This window comes from Coenobita brevimanus, chromosome 39, assembly GCF_032717465.1.
Source record: "Coenobita brevimanus isolate Jiangsu-jjx chromosome 39, ASM3271746v2, whole genome shotgun sequence".
NCBI lineage: Eukaryota > Metazoa > Arthropoda > Malacostraca > Decapoda > Coenobitidae > Coenobita > Coenobita brevimanus.
The window spans coordinates 1,153,294-1,168,967 of record NC_136992.1 but is presented as its reverse complement, the minus strand read 5'-3'; the positions used below and the strand labels follow the sequence as shown (position 1 = coordinate 1,168,967).

Here is a 15,674-nt window from a genome sequence, read left to right as displayed (position 1 = left end):
GTCTGAAAAAATCTACGGAACCCACGCGCCATGTTTCACTTACTCGTTTTCGGAACCTTTACTGTCGTCTCAAAGGCAAACCAATCTTTGACCTTTTTAAAAGTAAATGATTCTGCAGCTTTTGGATTAACATTGCCAATTTTTCCTTGGTCCTTTTATCACTCATCTCCACTCTCTCTCTCTCTCTCTCTCTCTCTCTCTCTCTCCAGTCCTTCCCTCACGTAGCCTATTATCAGCTGAAGTTCGCTGACATTCCCTTGCCAGCACTGTCCTGTCATTCATATTTCTCATTCCTCCCCGTCCATCCATCTCATCCTTGGTTTTCCCCTCCCTCTCTCCCCCTACACTTCACTCACATACACTCCTCTAATAAGCCAATCCTCACAAATGACCTTCAAAAATTATGGGGTCTGCTAACACCTTCGGGCTCTCAGTGTTAATAATACGATCCACAGATTTTTCCTGCGTCGACTCTTACTTGTATCTGTCCCGCTTCTCGATGATGTAGCCGACAATGGGCGCGCCACCGTCGGACTCCGGTTTCTTCCACACCAGATCCACGAAGTCCGCATCGAAGTCCGCGATATCCACATCCTTGGGCGAGCCGGGGGCGTCTGGGGGAGGAGGGAGAGGGAAGTTTCAATGTTGACGTCACATTTCGTATCTCATGAATTTTGGTTAATTTTCACCTGAACTATCTCCCTAGCTGTCTATCTATCTATGCCTCTCTTACTGTTTATCTATCAATCTATTTATCTATCTATGCCTCTCTCACTGTTAATCTATCAGTCTGTCTATAATCAGACACCTTAATTCTAGAAAGGATGACCACAAATGAATCGCCTCCACGTCACCTTATCCTCCGCAATCTGGTTACCCTTTCCCCAACTCACACCTTCCTCCCTCACATACCCAATCACCCTATCCCTCCATCTCATACTCGGCCTTCCCCTCCCTCTGCCCCTCCTTTTATCTGAACTACAAAAACCAAATTATTAAGATTTCTCACGTCCTATACTTCCTTTGTTTTTATCTAGCAAAGACCCCTAACCCCTTCCAGTTCAGGTGATGTCTACATGTGGTGGCACCGATATAAATAAACTGCTCCACCGCCAGGTTACACAAACGTCCCTCAGCTCCCTCCCTACTCCCCTAATGGAGGATGGTGCACTGCAGGAGGAGGGTGACTTCAGCCTTTAGTCCACTGGGTTCACGTTCAGATGAGCCTGGGGTTGCGTCTACTACTACTACTTTTACTACTACTACTACTACTACTACTGCTACTACTACTACTACTACATTAACTCTTGTAGTGGAGGGACTGACTAGGATTATATCTACCTCCACCAGATCACAGTCTCCCTTAAGCAGAATAAATCGTCTGGAAGCATAAAAAATGAAATACATGACTGGATTAAAAGGGGTTTAATGATGACCGAAATGACTCACCGAAGGGATTCTTGGCCTCGATAGCCTGCTGGGCGGTGAGAGGATCCGACTGACCCAGGCGGTTCACGGCCTTCACGCGGAACTTGTACTTGTGTCCCGGTGTGAGTCCCTCCACATCGAAGGACGTCTCTTTGCCCTGGGTCTCTCCTGCAGGCACCCAGCGTCCCGTCGCCTCATCCAGTTGCTCGATCTCGTAGTGGTCGATGGGGCAGCCGCCATCGTCCACGGGAGGATTCCACTCGAGCTTACAGCCCTCAGCGTGGACGTCAGACACCTTCAGCGGTCCTTGAGGTGGTGACGGACGGTCTGCCGGAGGAGGAGTTGTGAGGTCAGTCCAGAAAATGATAGAAAAAAAAAGATAAAATTCGTTGAAGAGCCAGCTGAAGGTTTCGTAGAGTCTGTTGTAGTGTCAGTATGGTGTGTTGTAGAGGGGTTTAGAGTCAGCGGCTGGTGTTGTTGAGCCAGAGGGATTTAGTCAACAAAATGTGCTGTAGAGTCAGTGGAGTTTAGAGCCCGCTGGAGGCTTTGTGGTCAGTGTGCTGCAGAGTCAGTGAGGGTGATGTAGAGTCAGTGTGTTGTAGTCAGTAAGAGGAGGTGCTATTGGGTCAATGGAAAGAGATATTGCTGAGTTATTCATAGAGATATTACTGAGATAGTCACGGGGATAAAGGCAGATCTTGCTGTCATCTGGCTGAATAATCTCAACTCTACTCTCATAACCAAGATACCTCAATCAACCAACACTGTATAACTAAGGGTAAGTTTTCAATGAACATCATCCACCCAGTGCGACTCACCAAGGACTATCACTTCCACATCGGCCGAGTCCTTGCCGTTCTCGTTCTCAGCGGTGATGGTGTAGGTGCCACTCTCGGCCCTGGTAGCGCCCGTCACACGCAGCTTTGTGTTGTAGTCACTGAACTTGAGGTTGGTGATGGAGCTCGGCTTGATCTCCTTCTTCTTAAGCAGCCACTTCTTCTCTGGCGGCGGTTCACCAGAGACGTTGACGTCGAAGCTGAAGCTCTGGCCTGCCTTGATACGGACTGGCTGTAGGTTGGTGCGGTCGATCTTGGGGGGCAGGTTCCTGGCCTTTACAGTGACAGGGTGGGTGGCATCAGAGGGCAGGCCGGGGCCGGCTGGGTTCACTGCTCGTACGCGGAACTCGTAAGTCTCGCCCTCGATCAGGTCGGGAACAGAGCAGCTGGTCTCAGTCGCCGGCACCTCGCATGCCTTGTCCCATCCGCCATACTTGTCCTTCTTCTCAACAACGTACTTCTGGATGGGCGCACCACCATCGTTCTTGGGAGGCTCCCACTTGAGGTCTACCTTGTTCTGGTCGTAGTCTGCCACCTCAAGGTTCTCAGGCTTGCCTGGCTCCTCTGTGGAAACATATGCAGGTAAGAATAATATACAGATAATACTAGTTACATATACTGTATTTTACTAGCATTTTTGAGAAACAATTCTTTCATAAATGATGAATAAAATTATGGGTTGTGAGGAGTACAAACCGTATGGATCCTTGGCCAGCACTTTCTCATCTGCATAGAGAGGTGAGGACTCGCCCTCAGCGTTGACAGCCTTCACTCGGAACTCGTATTCGGTTCCAGGAGAAAGGTTGTTGAGCTCCACAGCTGGCTCGGGCCCGTTGGAGCGACCAGCTGGCACCCACAACCCAGTGTTGGGGTCCAGCTTCTCCACTTGGTAGTACTCGATAGGGGTGCCACCGTCGTCCTTGGGCCGCTTCCACTTGAGCTTGCAGCCAGTGCCACGGACGTCAGACACCTTGACGGGTCCCTCTGGTGGGCTTGGCTTGTCGGTCACGGTCACATGCACGGTCACCTGAGGAAGTGAGGGGTTCATGAAGGATCTGAACTTATATTTTACTATCGTAGAGGATCTGAACCTATTTTTTACTATCATACACGATCTGAACCCTTATTTACCTCAATCACGTTTCTATAGCAGTGAATAATTTTTGTCTCCGTAAAGGATTTAAACTTATTATTATTCTAATGTAGGCTCTATAGCTGTGAATAATTATTAGATATCTTTTTGCCTGGTATCGTATAGTATCCTGTTCACTGTGATGTACTTGGCAACTGTGAATGTTACTTTAATATTCACACTAACTTGGCTGTGAAGTAATTGGCAGCTATAAGAGTGAAGATTACAGTAAAAACAAAATATACAAGCTAAATAAAGTTTCCGAACAGCTATGTAGAGTTTCCGAAGAGTAAAAAAACAAGATATACAAGCTAAAGTTTTCAAACATTTAAATAAAGCTTCCAAATACTTTACATGGTCCTTGCCGGAGCTGTTGGTGGCAGTGATGACATACTCGCCAGTGTCGCCCCTCTCAGCGTCACGGATCACCAGTTTGGAGTTGTATTCCACGTTGGTGATGTTCACGTGACGGCTAGGGGCCAGCTTGCGCCCCTCGAAGGTCCAGGTGACGTCTGGCGGAGGCTCACCGCTGATGTCACAGTCGTACTTGAGCATTGACCCGGCAGAGATGGTGACGTCGCGAAGGTTCTTGCGATCGATCTTGGGTGGAACTGTTTGAGGGGGACATTTGTCTTGGTAACATGGCTTGCCTTTACTGTTATTAATTGTTCAAGGAGGGGAAATATACCCACACACCCTCAAAGATTCTAAGTCAAGCTGAAACTATAGCATTATCAGAACAAACAATTTCAAATGTGGGTGTTATGAAGGCTACAATATCCGTTTAACCACTATATAAATTTTTTCCTCAGATCAATCACCATCAAATGATTTTATTCTGCTTAGGTGAGATCGTCAGTAGTGAAGAGGGTGGACGAAGGCGACATCTATCTTCATTTAAAGTGTCTCTACTAAGCTGCATAAAAACGAAGGATTAACTCTACGGGGGCGACTCACCAAATCTGGGCTTGGCAGTGATGGTCTTGCTGGGATCAGAGGGCTCGCCATTACCAGCCTTGTTGACGGGAATGACACGGAACTGGTACTCCATGCCCTCGATCAGCCCAGTTGCCGAGCCCTGACACTCTGGCCCGTCTGTTTCAGCAGCCTTCTCCCACAGGTTCCTAGAAGAGCAAGAAATCACCGCTTCTTATTACTTGGATAACATGTAACACACACACACACACACACACACACACACACACACACTTAACTAACTTATATAACATGCAGAAGTAGACACTACTCATTATACCTTATAATATCGTTAATATTCACTGCTAATGGATGTAAAAGCAAAGACAAACAGAGACACTTAACGAAGTACACATATTTTACTATTTAATGGTAATGATGTCGAGAAACAGTGATGAACAATGAAACATGTATTGGTAATAAAAAAAATGTGACGTACGTGTATTTATCACGCTTCTCGATGACGTAGTGGTCGATGGGTGCGCCACCGTCGTCCACAGGCGGCTCCCACTTGAGGTCGATACGGTTGGCGTCCCAGTCAGTGGCCTCCGGTGCGCCAGGCTTGCCGGGCACAGAGAATGGATCCTTGGCCACGATGGGGGACAGTGTCACCAGGGGCTCGGACTCACCCTCCTTGTTGAAGGCCTTCACACGGAACTCGTACTCGTGTCCGGGGGTCAGGTCGGTCACCTCCATCTCAGGGTTGGTAGTTTTACCCACTGGCAGCCACAGACCCATGTCGGGGTCGAACTTCTCCACCACATAGCCTTCCACCGGCACACCACCGTCGTCCTTAGGTGGCTTCCACTTGAGCTTGCAGCCTTCCTTGTGGACGTCCTTCACCTCCAGTGGTCCCTCGGGCTTGCCGGGCTTGGAGATAACGGTGATGTTGACCTCAGCCTCGTCCTTGCCATACTGGTTGGTGGCCACAATCTTGTAGACACCGGTGTGCTTGCGCAGTGGCTCGTCGTTGATGTACTTGGTGTTGTAGGGGACGTTTTCTACACGCACATCCTTACCCTCCTGCACAGGCTTCTTATTCTGGAACCATTCCACTTCTGGTGGTGGTTCACCAATGATCTTCACATCCAGAAGGATGGGCTCGCCTTCACGCACTGTGATGTCCTTCAAGTTACGACGATCGATCTTGGGCTTCACTGAAAAAAAAAAATAACATTGACATCACGGATGAGGGAGAAAAACAGTTGTTAATATCAGTGGAAGATATAACAATCTACATTATCTAACTTAGATCATTAGATCAGTAGACTATTAGCATAAAAGTACGGTAAAAAAGATTAACTCACACTTCCTTGGCTTGCATGTGATGGGCAAGCTAGCCTCGGAAGGATCAGAGGGGCCGGCCTCGTTGACGGCTTTGACACGGAACTCGTAGGTCTCGCCTTCATCCAGGTTCTCCACCAGGGCCTTGGGGGTGTCGCCCTTCACCTCAGCAGCCTTCACCCACTTGCCGGTGTTAGGATCACGCTTCTCCACAACGTAACCGGTGATGGGCGCGCCATTGTCCTTCTCAGGCTTGGTCCACTTGAGCTCCACGAAGTCCTTGTCCCAGTCGGTGGCCTCGGGTTTGCCTGGCGGGTCCGGTGGGTCGAACGGATTCTTGGCCACAATGGTCTCGGTACCCTCCAGTGGCTCGGACTCGCCCTCACTGTTGATGGCGGACACGCGGAACTTGTACTCGTGGTTCGGTTCCAGGTTCTCCACCTCCATGTTGGGCTCACGGGACCTACCGACAGGTACCCAGCGGCCGGTCTCTGTGTCCATCTTCTCCACGATGTACTGTTCGATGGGCGCACCGCCATCATCCAGTGGCTCGTTCCACTTCAGTGAGCAGCCCTCCTTGTGCACGTCGGAAACCTTCAGTGGTCCCTCGGGTTTGCCAGGCTTGTCTGCAATACAACAACAACACTTAAAACCAGCAATGAAGAACCACTGACCATGGCCAATTAGGGTGATATACAACTATCACCATCCTTGACCTCATCCTAGCACTAATTTCCACCTAAGAGATGGGGTCAAGGTCGGTCACTTAAAAAATACATAAATAAACAAAAACCCGAGATTCACAAGGGTGTCATAAAAAAAAAAAACTCACCATGGACGGTCACGTTAGGAAAATTAACAAAAGACGGTCACTTTAGGGGGATAAAAAAACAAGCTAAAACCCACCCAGGACGGTCACTTCGATGGCCACCTCGTCATGCCCGGCCGAGTTGTCCGCCTTGATGACGAAGGTGCCGTTGTGTTTGCGGGTGCAGCTCGGGATGACGATCTTGGTGCGGTGGTCTTCCTCGTCGATCTTCACGCCCGCCTCTTCGTCCTTCTCCTGCCGTGCCTTGTTGATGAACCACACCTTCTTCGGCACAGGTTCGCCCGTCACCTTGGCGTCGAACTTGATCATCTGGCCGGCACGCACGGTGATGTTCTCCAGGTTGGTGCGATCGATGTGGGGCTTCACTGTTGGCGGGAAGAAAGGGTCATATACAATAATATCTAAGTCGACTGCCGGAGGGATTTTAGGGACACGTATTATCTAAGTTACAGCTGTCAGAAGGATGTTTTCTCTGGATTTTCTCATATTTACAGCGTGCGCTGATTCAGGTGGTTATGTGGGATACTACAGCATCTACAAAATGCTTAGGGAGTGACTAAACATAAAAATGAACGAGTATACTTTGATAACTGGTTATGTGAGATACCAAAAATATTATAAAGTGCATGGAAAGTGACCGCACATAACAAGAAAGCATCATAATGAATTAAGGGATTTTCAGCCCAGAGTTAGATTATCATGAAGAGTCCAGAAAGAGTTCAAGATCTGAGAACAGAATCGAAGTCATGGAAAAACACACATATTCTGAAACAGTCTGAATATTTCTGGAAAGAGTACATGAAATATTTAAGTTCTGATAGGCTGCCCTTGTGTTCAGAAGTAAAATTCACACCATACAGACAGAAAACGGCTGAATAAAAATTAGAACTCCATAACAAGTCTAGGGATAACTTACAGAACTTGGCCTTGGCTGTGAAGTTCTCGGTGGCCTCAGATGGTTTGCTCTGGCCAGCCTTGTTGACAGCCTTCACGCGGAACTGGTAGGTCTCGCCCTCGGTCAAATTCTCCACCTTGAACTCGGGCTTGTTGCTCTTGGTGTCGCAGTGCTTCACCCACTTGGCTGAGAACTTGTCCTTGCGCTCGATGACATAGTGGTCGATCGGGGCGCCACCATCGTTCTCTGGGGGCTTCCACTTCAACTCGCACCAGGTCCTGTCGTAGTCTTTCACCTCAGGCTTACCGGGTTTGCTGGGAGGATCTGAAGAAGGGGTAAAGCAGGGGTTATTGGGGATAATATTGCTCCTTGACCTCATGGGAAGAAGCATAGAGTAATAGGGATTTTACTGTTCTTTCAACTCATGGTCTAATTTTCAGACTTTATCGTTTGTCGGGTTTACTGGAAGGATCTAAACAAGGGGTAAAGCAGGGATTCTTGGGGATAATATTTCTCCTTGAACTCACGGGAAAAAGCATAGAGTAATAGGGATGATACTGCTCTTTCAACTCAAGGTCCAATTTTCAGACTTTCTCGGTTGGCGGGCTTGCCGGGAAAATTTACACACGAAGCGCAGGTAAAAGAGGATAATAAGTCACTTGAATTATTGGACTAGTTTTCATATTTTTTCGTATTGTCTTGAAAAATATTTAAGAAGAAATTTGGCTACTGTGGAAGAGAAGTCAAATCATTTTCTATTAGTCATATTTATTGATTTAAAAATCGGATGGAAATGGAAGTGACTACTGTATATTCACTACACACACACACACACACACACACACACACACACACACACACATTCTTTAACTCTTATTAATTTCTTTCTCTCCCTTCTCTCTCTCTCTCTCTCTCTCTCTCTCTCTCTCTCTCTCCACGTACACACACACACACACACACACACACACACACACACACACACACATTCTTTAACTCACACATCTTTTTTTTCTTCTCCCTCCCTCTCTCTCTACTCAAACACATACATACACACACACACACATCTTCCCCCCTTCCCTCTCTCTCTCTCTCTCTCTCTCTCTCTCTCTCTCTCGCTCTCTCTCACCGTAGGGATTCTTGGCCTTGGTGGGGGTCTCGGTCTCCAAGGGCTCACTCTCTCCCTCAGAATTGACGGCCTTCACACGGAACATATAATCATGGCCCTCAGCCAGGCCGGGTACCTCAGCCTCGGGGCTCTGGGGGGGAGAAAAATAAAGAAAATAAAGAAAAAGAAGATAGGAAATAGGAGAAAAATACGAGAAAATTAAACAGAAAACAGAAAAGGAGAATAAGATAGAAACAGACAAAAAAAAAAAGAAAATAGAAAATGAAGAAAAAGAAGATAGGAAAAGGAGGAAAAATACAAGAAAATTAAACAGAAAACAAAAAGAGAAAAAATGAAAACAGAATAACAGAAAATAGAAAATGAAGAAAAAGAAAATAGGAAAAGGAGGAAAAATACAAGAAAATTAAACAGAAAACGAAAAAGACAATAAAAATGAAAACAGAATAAACAGAAAACAGAAAATGACAATACGAGAAAAATACAAGAAAATTAAACAGAAAACAGAAAAAGAGAAAAAACAGAAAAAAAAGATTAATACAAAATGAAGAAAAAGAAAAACTGTATGATTTTTTTCTATCTTTTATCTGAGCAAACAGAGGGAATGAGAGTTAAAGAGAAAAATAGGGAAAAGAAAATAGATATGAATTTCTATCTGTGTCTAAACAAACGAGGGGAATGAGAGAAAAAAGAAAAAAAAGATTACTGACCATGAAATTTGGCTGATCATGCGTGTTTACCTAAATTAGGGAATGAGAGAGGGGGGTGTGAGTTGGGAGCAGGGCAGTGAAATGGCGGGGGACAGGGCGACTTGGAGGCGATTTGTTTGTGGCCACCCCAAACGGGATTGAGGCGTCTGGCAATAGATAGATAGATAGATAGATAGATAGGGAATGAATAAATTTGAAGCAAGAGTGAACTGTACACGAAAATTTGAGACACAGAAGGAAAGTAAGGAATAAAAAGGAATCAGGCATGAATTAGGCTTAGTTAATATATACGGTATCTTAAAAGTTGATGTATGAAAGACTTGGGATATAAACTTTTAAAAATGTTCTACTGTGTGTCGTACTGCTAAAAGACTGAAACGTAGGAAAAAAAACTGATTATTTACTCAAACTCAGGTACTGAACTCCGGGAAGTAACCTTAAGTAGTGAAGAAGTTAATGAAGCCTCCACCTTATCCCTTCAGCTCTACAATCTCTGAGTAAAATTGTCTGATATAAATTTAAAAATCGTTAAAACTACGTTATAAGATTCGAGCGTTCTTCTTCTTTTTCTCATCTTGGTTTCGTAAGTAAGAAAGAAGAGAAACTTCGCATGTACTTTGGCGCTAATACATGTTATTTTGGCGCTAATGAAGTGCATTTTGACGGTAGTGAAGGGAATTTTGGCGCTAATAAAGCATATTTTGGCACTAATGAGGGGTATTTTGTAGCTAATAAAGAGTATTTTGGAGCTAATAAAGTGTATTTTGGCGCCAGTGAAGGTTAATTTGATGCTAATGAGGGGTATTTTGGCGCTAATAACCGTAGGATTTATGGCTCTAATAAGATGTATTCTGACGCCAATGAGGGTTATTTTGACGCTATTAAAGGGCATTTTGGCGCTAATAAGCGATATATTGGCGCAAATAAAGGATATCTGGCCGCCAGTGACAACAATTTTGGCTCTAATGACAGCTACTTTGGCGCTAATGAAGAATATTTTGGCGCTAATTATGAGTATTTTGGCGCTACCAACAGGTACTTTGGCGCTAAAAAGGTGTATTTTGGCGCCAACAAAGGCCACGTCTCCTCACCTTGGTCTCCGTAACGGGCACCCATCGGCCAGTCTCCGTATCCATTCGCTCCACCACGTAATGATCAATGGGCTCTCCACCATCATCCTCTGGCGGCTCCCACTTCAGCTTGGCGGATTCAGCAGTTACGTCAGACACCTTCAGGGGGCCCTTGGGTTTGCTGGGTTTACCTGAAGGGGGAGAGAGAGTGTGTGATAGAACGTATGGATGGAAGGAAAATAGTAGAAGTGTGAGGGAAATGTAGGGAAAATGTTGAGGGAATGGAGAGAGAGAGAGAGAGAGAGAGAGAGAGAGAGAGAGAGAGAGAGAGAGAGAGAGAGAGAGAGAGAGAGAGAGAGAGAGAGAGAGAGAGAGAGAGAGAGAACTTAATAATAAAAATAAAATGGCCTGTCAAAGAAAATGGTCAATAAAGACACCCCTCCAAAAAATACTGTAAATAAATATGGTAAATAAAGACAATAAGTAAAAATGAATAAATAAATAAACATCAGCCTTTTCCACATCTAATAAAGCCAATATCTATACTATCATCCATCTATCTATCTCTCCATCCATCCTTCCATCCATCTATCTCTCTTTCCATCCATCCTTCCATCCATCAACGCATCCTCCTCATCCGTCCATCACTCAATCCATCCATCCATCCATCCATCACTCAATCCATCCATCCATCTATCCATCACCCAATCCACCCATTCATCTATCAGTCATCCAATCCATCTTAGCCCCTTGGGGAGCGTAGGGGCCCTGGTCTAGGCTATTCATTCCATTTAAAGCAAGGGTGAATTTACAGGGAATATGGTAAAAAAAAAAAAATGCAGGCTTCTGGCCTTTGGTTTCTTCTCCCTTGAAAAAAAAAAAACTCCACCCACTCACCAAGTCTGCATAAATAAATCCACCCACTCACCAAGTCTGCATAAATAAATCCACCCACTCACCAATTCTGCATAAATAAATCCACCCACTCACCAATTTTGCATAAATAAATCCACACACTCACCAAGTCTGCATAAATAAATCCACCCACTCACCAAGTCTGCATAAATTAATCCACCCACTCACCAATTCTACATTAAAAAAAAGCAAATCCATCCACTCACCAATGACAATCAGTTCCAGTTCGGCCTCATCTGTGCCGGAGTCATTCTTGGCGAAAATCTTGTAAATCCCCGTGTCCGATCTCTTGGTTTTCCTCAAGAAGAAGGTGGTCAGGTGGTCCTCAGACTTGATGGTGAGGCGGTCGTTCTTGATGGGCTCGCCGTTAATAGACCACTTGATGCTCGGGTCCGGCTCGCCCTCCACCTTGGTCTCGTTCTTGAAGGTCATGTTGGAGCGGATGGTCTTGCGGCCCAGGCTCTTGCGGTCAATGCGCGGCGCCACTGCAAGGAAGGCATGCGGTTGCGGTTAAGGGTGGTGATTTTGCGGTTACGGGTGATGATTTTGCGGCTAGAGTGATGATTTTGAGATTACGGGTGATGATTTTGTGGTTACAGTGATGACTTTGCGGTTAAGGGTGATGATTTTGCGGTTACGGGTGATGATTTTGCGGTTAGAGTGATGATTTTGCGGTAACGGGTGATGATCTTGCGGTTAAGGGTGATGATTTTGAATAGACGAGTAGAGATGCGGTCATGGTTGAATGTGTTATATTTTGAAAGGATAAAAATGGATTGAATAAGAAAACAGAATAAAATGGAGAAAAATAATGTACAACAAGAAAACAGTAATTATGATATTAATAAGAAGAAAATAATAAAGGAGAAAATTACTCAAGGATTAATAAAGGGCAATAAAAGTAGAAGAAAAAATACTAACAAGAAGAGGAGAATAAAAACAGCAAAAAATATAAAAAAGAAGAGTATTCCAAAGGCAGAGAAAAATACTTAAGATAGAATAAATACTTAAGGAATAAATAAGAAAGGTATACGAAGAAATTGGAGAAAAAATACTTACGGAAAAAGTATAAGAAAAAAAATGGAATACTTACGGAATCTGGGTTTGCAGATCACGGCTTCAGAGGCATCGGAGGGTTCAGATGGGCCCGCCTTATTCTCAGCCACCACCCGGAACTGATATTCATGTTCCGGTTCCACATCCGTAATGCGGACGTTGGTACGGTTCCCTGCACAGGTTCCGCAAGGGGTCCATCCACGGCCCGTCTGAGGGAGGGGAGAGGGAAGGTTAGAACTGCTTTCTTCTTCTCTCTTACAATCTACAACTCCCTCCTCTTCTCTCCTACTGCCTACGGCCCTCTCCCTCCTCTTCTCGTCTTCCCTCCTTCTACCTACATTTCTTCTTCCCTCTTGATCTCTTCTTCTCTCTTACTACCGACAGCTCCTCTCTCCTCCCTTCCACTTCTCTCTTACTACCTACAGTCTTCTCCCTCCTCCCTACAAACACCTCTCTTCTTCTCGTCTCCTCCCACCACCTACAGTCCTCTCACTCACACTCCCGTCTTCACCTCCACCACTTCTCTAACTCCGCTCTCTCTCTCTCTCTCTCTCTCTCTCTCCAACTCACCACGTCACGCTTCTCGATGGTGTACTTGGTGATTTCGGCGCCTCCGTCAGACTTCGGCTTGGCCCACTCCAGGTCCACGAAGTCCCGATCCCAGTTGGTGGCTTTCGGTTTGCCAGGCTTGCTCGGTGGGTCTGTAGGGTTGGGAAAAAATGGAAAAAAGTGAGGAAATATTGAGGAAAATTGAGGCAAATTGGGAGATGAGGAAACATTGAAGCATTAGTTTATTTCATTTGTAAATCGTGAGGTTTAATCTGTTGATAAAAATGAACTTAAAAAAAATACAAGACGTCGATCCTCTCATCGTAAGGTTTCTTCGTAGTAATCTCTCTCTCTCTCTCTCTCTCTCTCTCTCTCTCTCTCTCTCTCACACACACACACACACACACACACACACACACACACACACACACTCACCATAAAGTTTCTTGACAATAATAGCTTTCTCTCTCTCTCTCTCTCTCTCTCTCTCTCTCTCACACACACACACACACACACACACACACACACACTCACTCACTCACCATAAAGTTTCTTGACAATAATAGCTTTCTCCTTCGCTCTCTCTCTCTCTCTCTCTCTTACACACACACACACACACACACACACACACACACACACACACACTCACAAAGTTTCTTGTCCATAATAGCCCTTCCCCTCCCTCCTCCCCCAACCTCTCTCTCTTTTCCCCCCTCTCTCTCACCCCCCCTTCTCTCTCTCTCTCTCTCTCTCTCTCTCTCTCTCTCTCTCTCTCCCCCTCTCTCTCTCTCTCTGTCTCTCTCAAACTCACCATACGGGTTCTTGGCGATAATAGCTTGGTCTGCCTCTAAGGGTTCCGACTCTCCTTCAGGGTTTACCGCTTTCACCCTAAACTTGTACTTCTTCCCCTCCTGCAGTCCGCCCACGTCGAATTCTGGGGTCTTAGATTCTCCACACGGCATCCATTGGCCGGTGAGAGGGTCCAGTTTCTCGATCTGAAGAGGGGAAGATCGAGGAGGGGTTAGTTTGTGTGTAGGAAGTGAGATTGATGGGTGAGGAGTTGTGTGTGTGTGTGTGTGTGTGTGTGTGTGTGTGTGATGGGTGAGGAGTTGCGTGTGTGTGTGTGTGTGTGTGTGTGATGGGTGAGGAGTTGCGTGTGTGTGTGTGTGTGTGTGTGCGTGTGTGTGTGTGTGTGTGTGTGTGTGTGTGTGTGTGTGTGTGTGTGTGTGTGTGTGTGTGTGTGTGTGTGAGTGTGTGTGTGTGTGTGTGTGTGTGTGTGTGTGTGTGTGTGTGTGTGTGTGTGTGTGTGTGTGTGTGTGTGTGTGTGTGTGTGTGTGTGTGTGAGAGAGAGAGAGAGAGAGAGAGAGAGAGAGAGAGAGAGAGAGAGAGAGAGAGAGAGAGAGAGAGAGAGAGAGAGAGAGAGAGAGAGAGAGAGAGAGAGAGAGAGAGAGAGAGAGAGGTGTGTGTGTGTGTGTGTGTGTGTGTGTGTGTGTGTGTGTGTGTGTGTGTGTGTGAGAGAGAGAGAGAGAGAGAGAGAGAGAGAGAGAGAGAGAGAGAGAGAGAGTAAAATACAGAGCAAATAATGACTATAGTAAAGAAAGTGAAATATAATAAAGACAGTAAAAGGGAAATTAAAGAGAGCAAATAAAGATAGTAAAGACAGCAAATCAGGCTAGTGCATTACCTCGTAGTGATCGACAGGCATGCCACCATCGTCCTCAGGCTTGTTCCACTTTAGTTTACACCCATTGGCATGAACGTCGCTCACCTCCAGGGGTCCCTCGGGTTTGCTGGGGGGTCCTGGGGGGTACAGGAGAGCTAGGTGTGATGGCTGTATCCCAGGTGACACGGGAGGTCTCTAACACCGCCTCGTTAGCGATTTAATCTGCCTATAAACCTCGACGTTCTCTGATATATATATTTTTTGTTTTGGTTTTTAATATCCATAACACCACGGCTGTTGTGTTCTTATTTTTCTCATTTTTAAACTGACTTTCAATCAAGTTTTCCCTCCTTTTTAATTTTATGTTAACACAACTATCATCCAGTTCCCTTAGCTATAGTAAACACAGATATCTTGCAGTTTCCACTTTTTTATCAGCCTTTTTTCACCACCGACTCACCCAGGACGGAGATGTTGATTTCCACGGAGTCCTCGCCATGGTCGTTCTTGGCCCTGAGAGTGTACTTGCCCGTCATCTTCCTCTGCGCCTTCATGATCAGCAGTTTGGTGTTGTTGCCTGTGGAGTCGACACGGAGCTGGTCCTTTGTCACCACCTCCTGCTCAAAAGATAACAGCACCGTTGCAGGGGGCTTCTGTTGGCGGGAACGGTGTGGGGAGCAACAGGGAAAGGTAGGGATGGAAACGGTGTGGGGAACAACAGGAAAAGTTAAGGCGATAAACGTGTAGATGGAGACAGATAGGAGGAGGAAACAGGAACGATGTGAACAGGAAAAGGGAACAAAAAGGAACGATACAGACAGAAACAGGGGAAAGATTGGGAAGGGAACCAAAGATACAGAAACAGGGTAAAGAATTGACAGGGGACGGTGTACAGAGACACAGGGAGAGGGTGGAGACAGGAATGGGGAGAGCACAAACAGAAAAGATGAAGATGTTAAAAAATGACAGAAGTTTACGATAACGGATGAAAGTGGGGGCAAGTGGAGAGGTTAGGAGTGGATAAAGGATTGAGGAGGAGGAGGAGGTGGAGGAGGAGGATGAATAGGACCACAGAGAGGATAGAAGTGGAGGTAGGATGGATAAGGAGGGGCACAGAAGCCGTGATTGGGAGAGAGAGAAAAATATTACAAAGTGGAGGAGAGACGATGAGGCCCAAGAGCAGTGTACCAGCAGACGACGATCACGAGG

At 45.9% G+C, this 15,674-nt stretch overlaps 1 protein-coding gene across 6 annotated transcripts in view; it reads right to left on the bottom strand.

Annotated features, from left to right (window-relative positions):
• bt (projectin protein bent) overlaps nucleotides 1–15,674 on the bottom strand; it is a 269,793-nt gene that overhangs the window by 44,849 nt on the left and 209,270 nt on the right. For all 6 annotated transcript variants that reach the window (XM_080270134.1, XM_080270136.1, XM_080270137.1 and 3 more), the window contains 18 exons: nucleotides 14,926–15,118; nucleotides 14,487–14,602; nucleotides 13,614–13,797; nucleotides 12,824–12,954; nucleotides 12,291–12,462; nucleotides 11,404–11,682; nucleotides 10,304–10,473; nucleotides 8,506–8,635; nucleotides 7,401–7,703; nucleotides 6,562–6,849; nucleotides 5,679–6,281; nucleotides 4,811–5,528; nucleotides 4,354–4,520; nucleotides 3,751–4,007; nucleotides 2,961–3,291; nucleotides 2,247–2,828; nucleotides 1,450–1,755; nucleotides 479–614 (listed from right to left, as the gene is read on the bottom strand). In XM_080270134.1, the coding sequence (XP_080126260.1) occupies nucleotides 479–614; nucleotides 1,450–1,755; nucleotides 2,247–2,828; nucleotides 2,961–3,291; nucleotides 3,751–4,007; nucleotides 4,354–4,520; nucleotides 4,811–5,528; nucleotides 5,679–6,281; nucleotides 6,562–6,849; nucleotides 7,401–7,703; nucleotides 8,506–8,635; nucleotides 10,304–10,473; nucleotides 11,404–11,682; nucleotides 12,291–12,462; nucleotides 12,824–12,954; nucleotides 13,614–13,797; nucleotides 14,487–14,602; nucleotides 14,926–15,118 (5,066 nt within the window). The remainder of the gene's footprint in view (nucleotides 1–478; nucleotides 615–1,449; nucleotides 1,756–2,246; nucleotides 2,829–2,960; nucleotides 3,292–3,750; nucleotides 4,008–4,353; nucleotides 4,521–4,810; nucleotides 5,529–5,678; nucleotides 6,282–6,561; nucleotides 6,850–7,400; nucleotides 7,704–8,505; nucleotides 8,636–10,303; nucleotides 10,474–11,403; nucleotides 11,683–12,290; nucleotides 12,463–12,823; nucleotides 12,955–13,613; nucleotides 13,798–14,486; nucleotides 14,603–14,925; nucleotides 15,119–15,674) is intronic.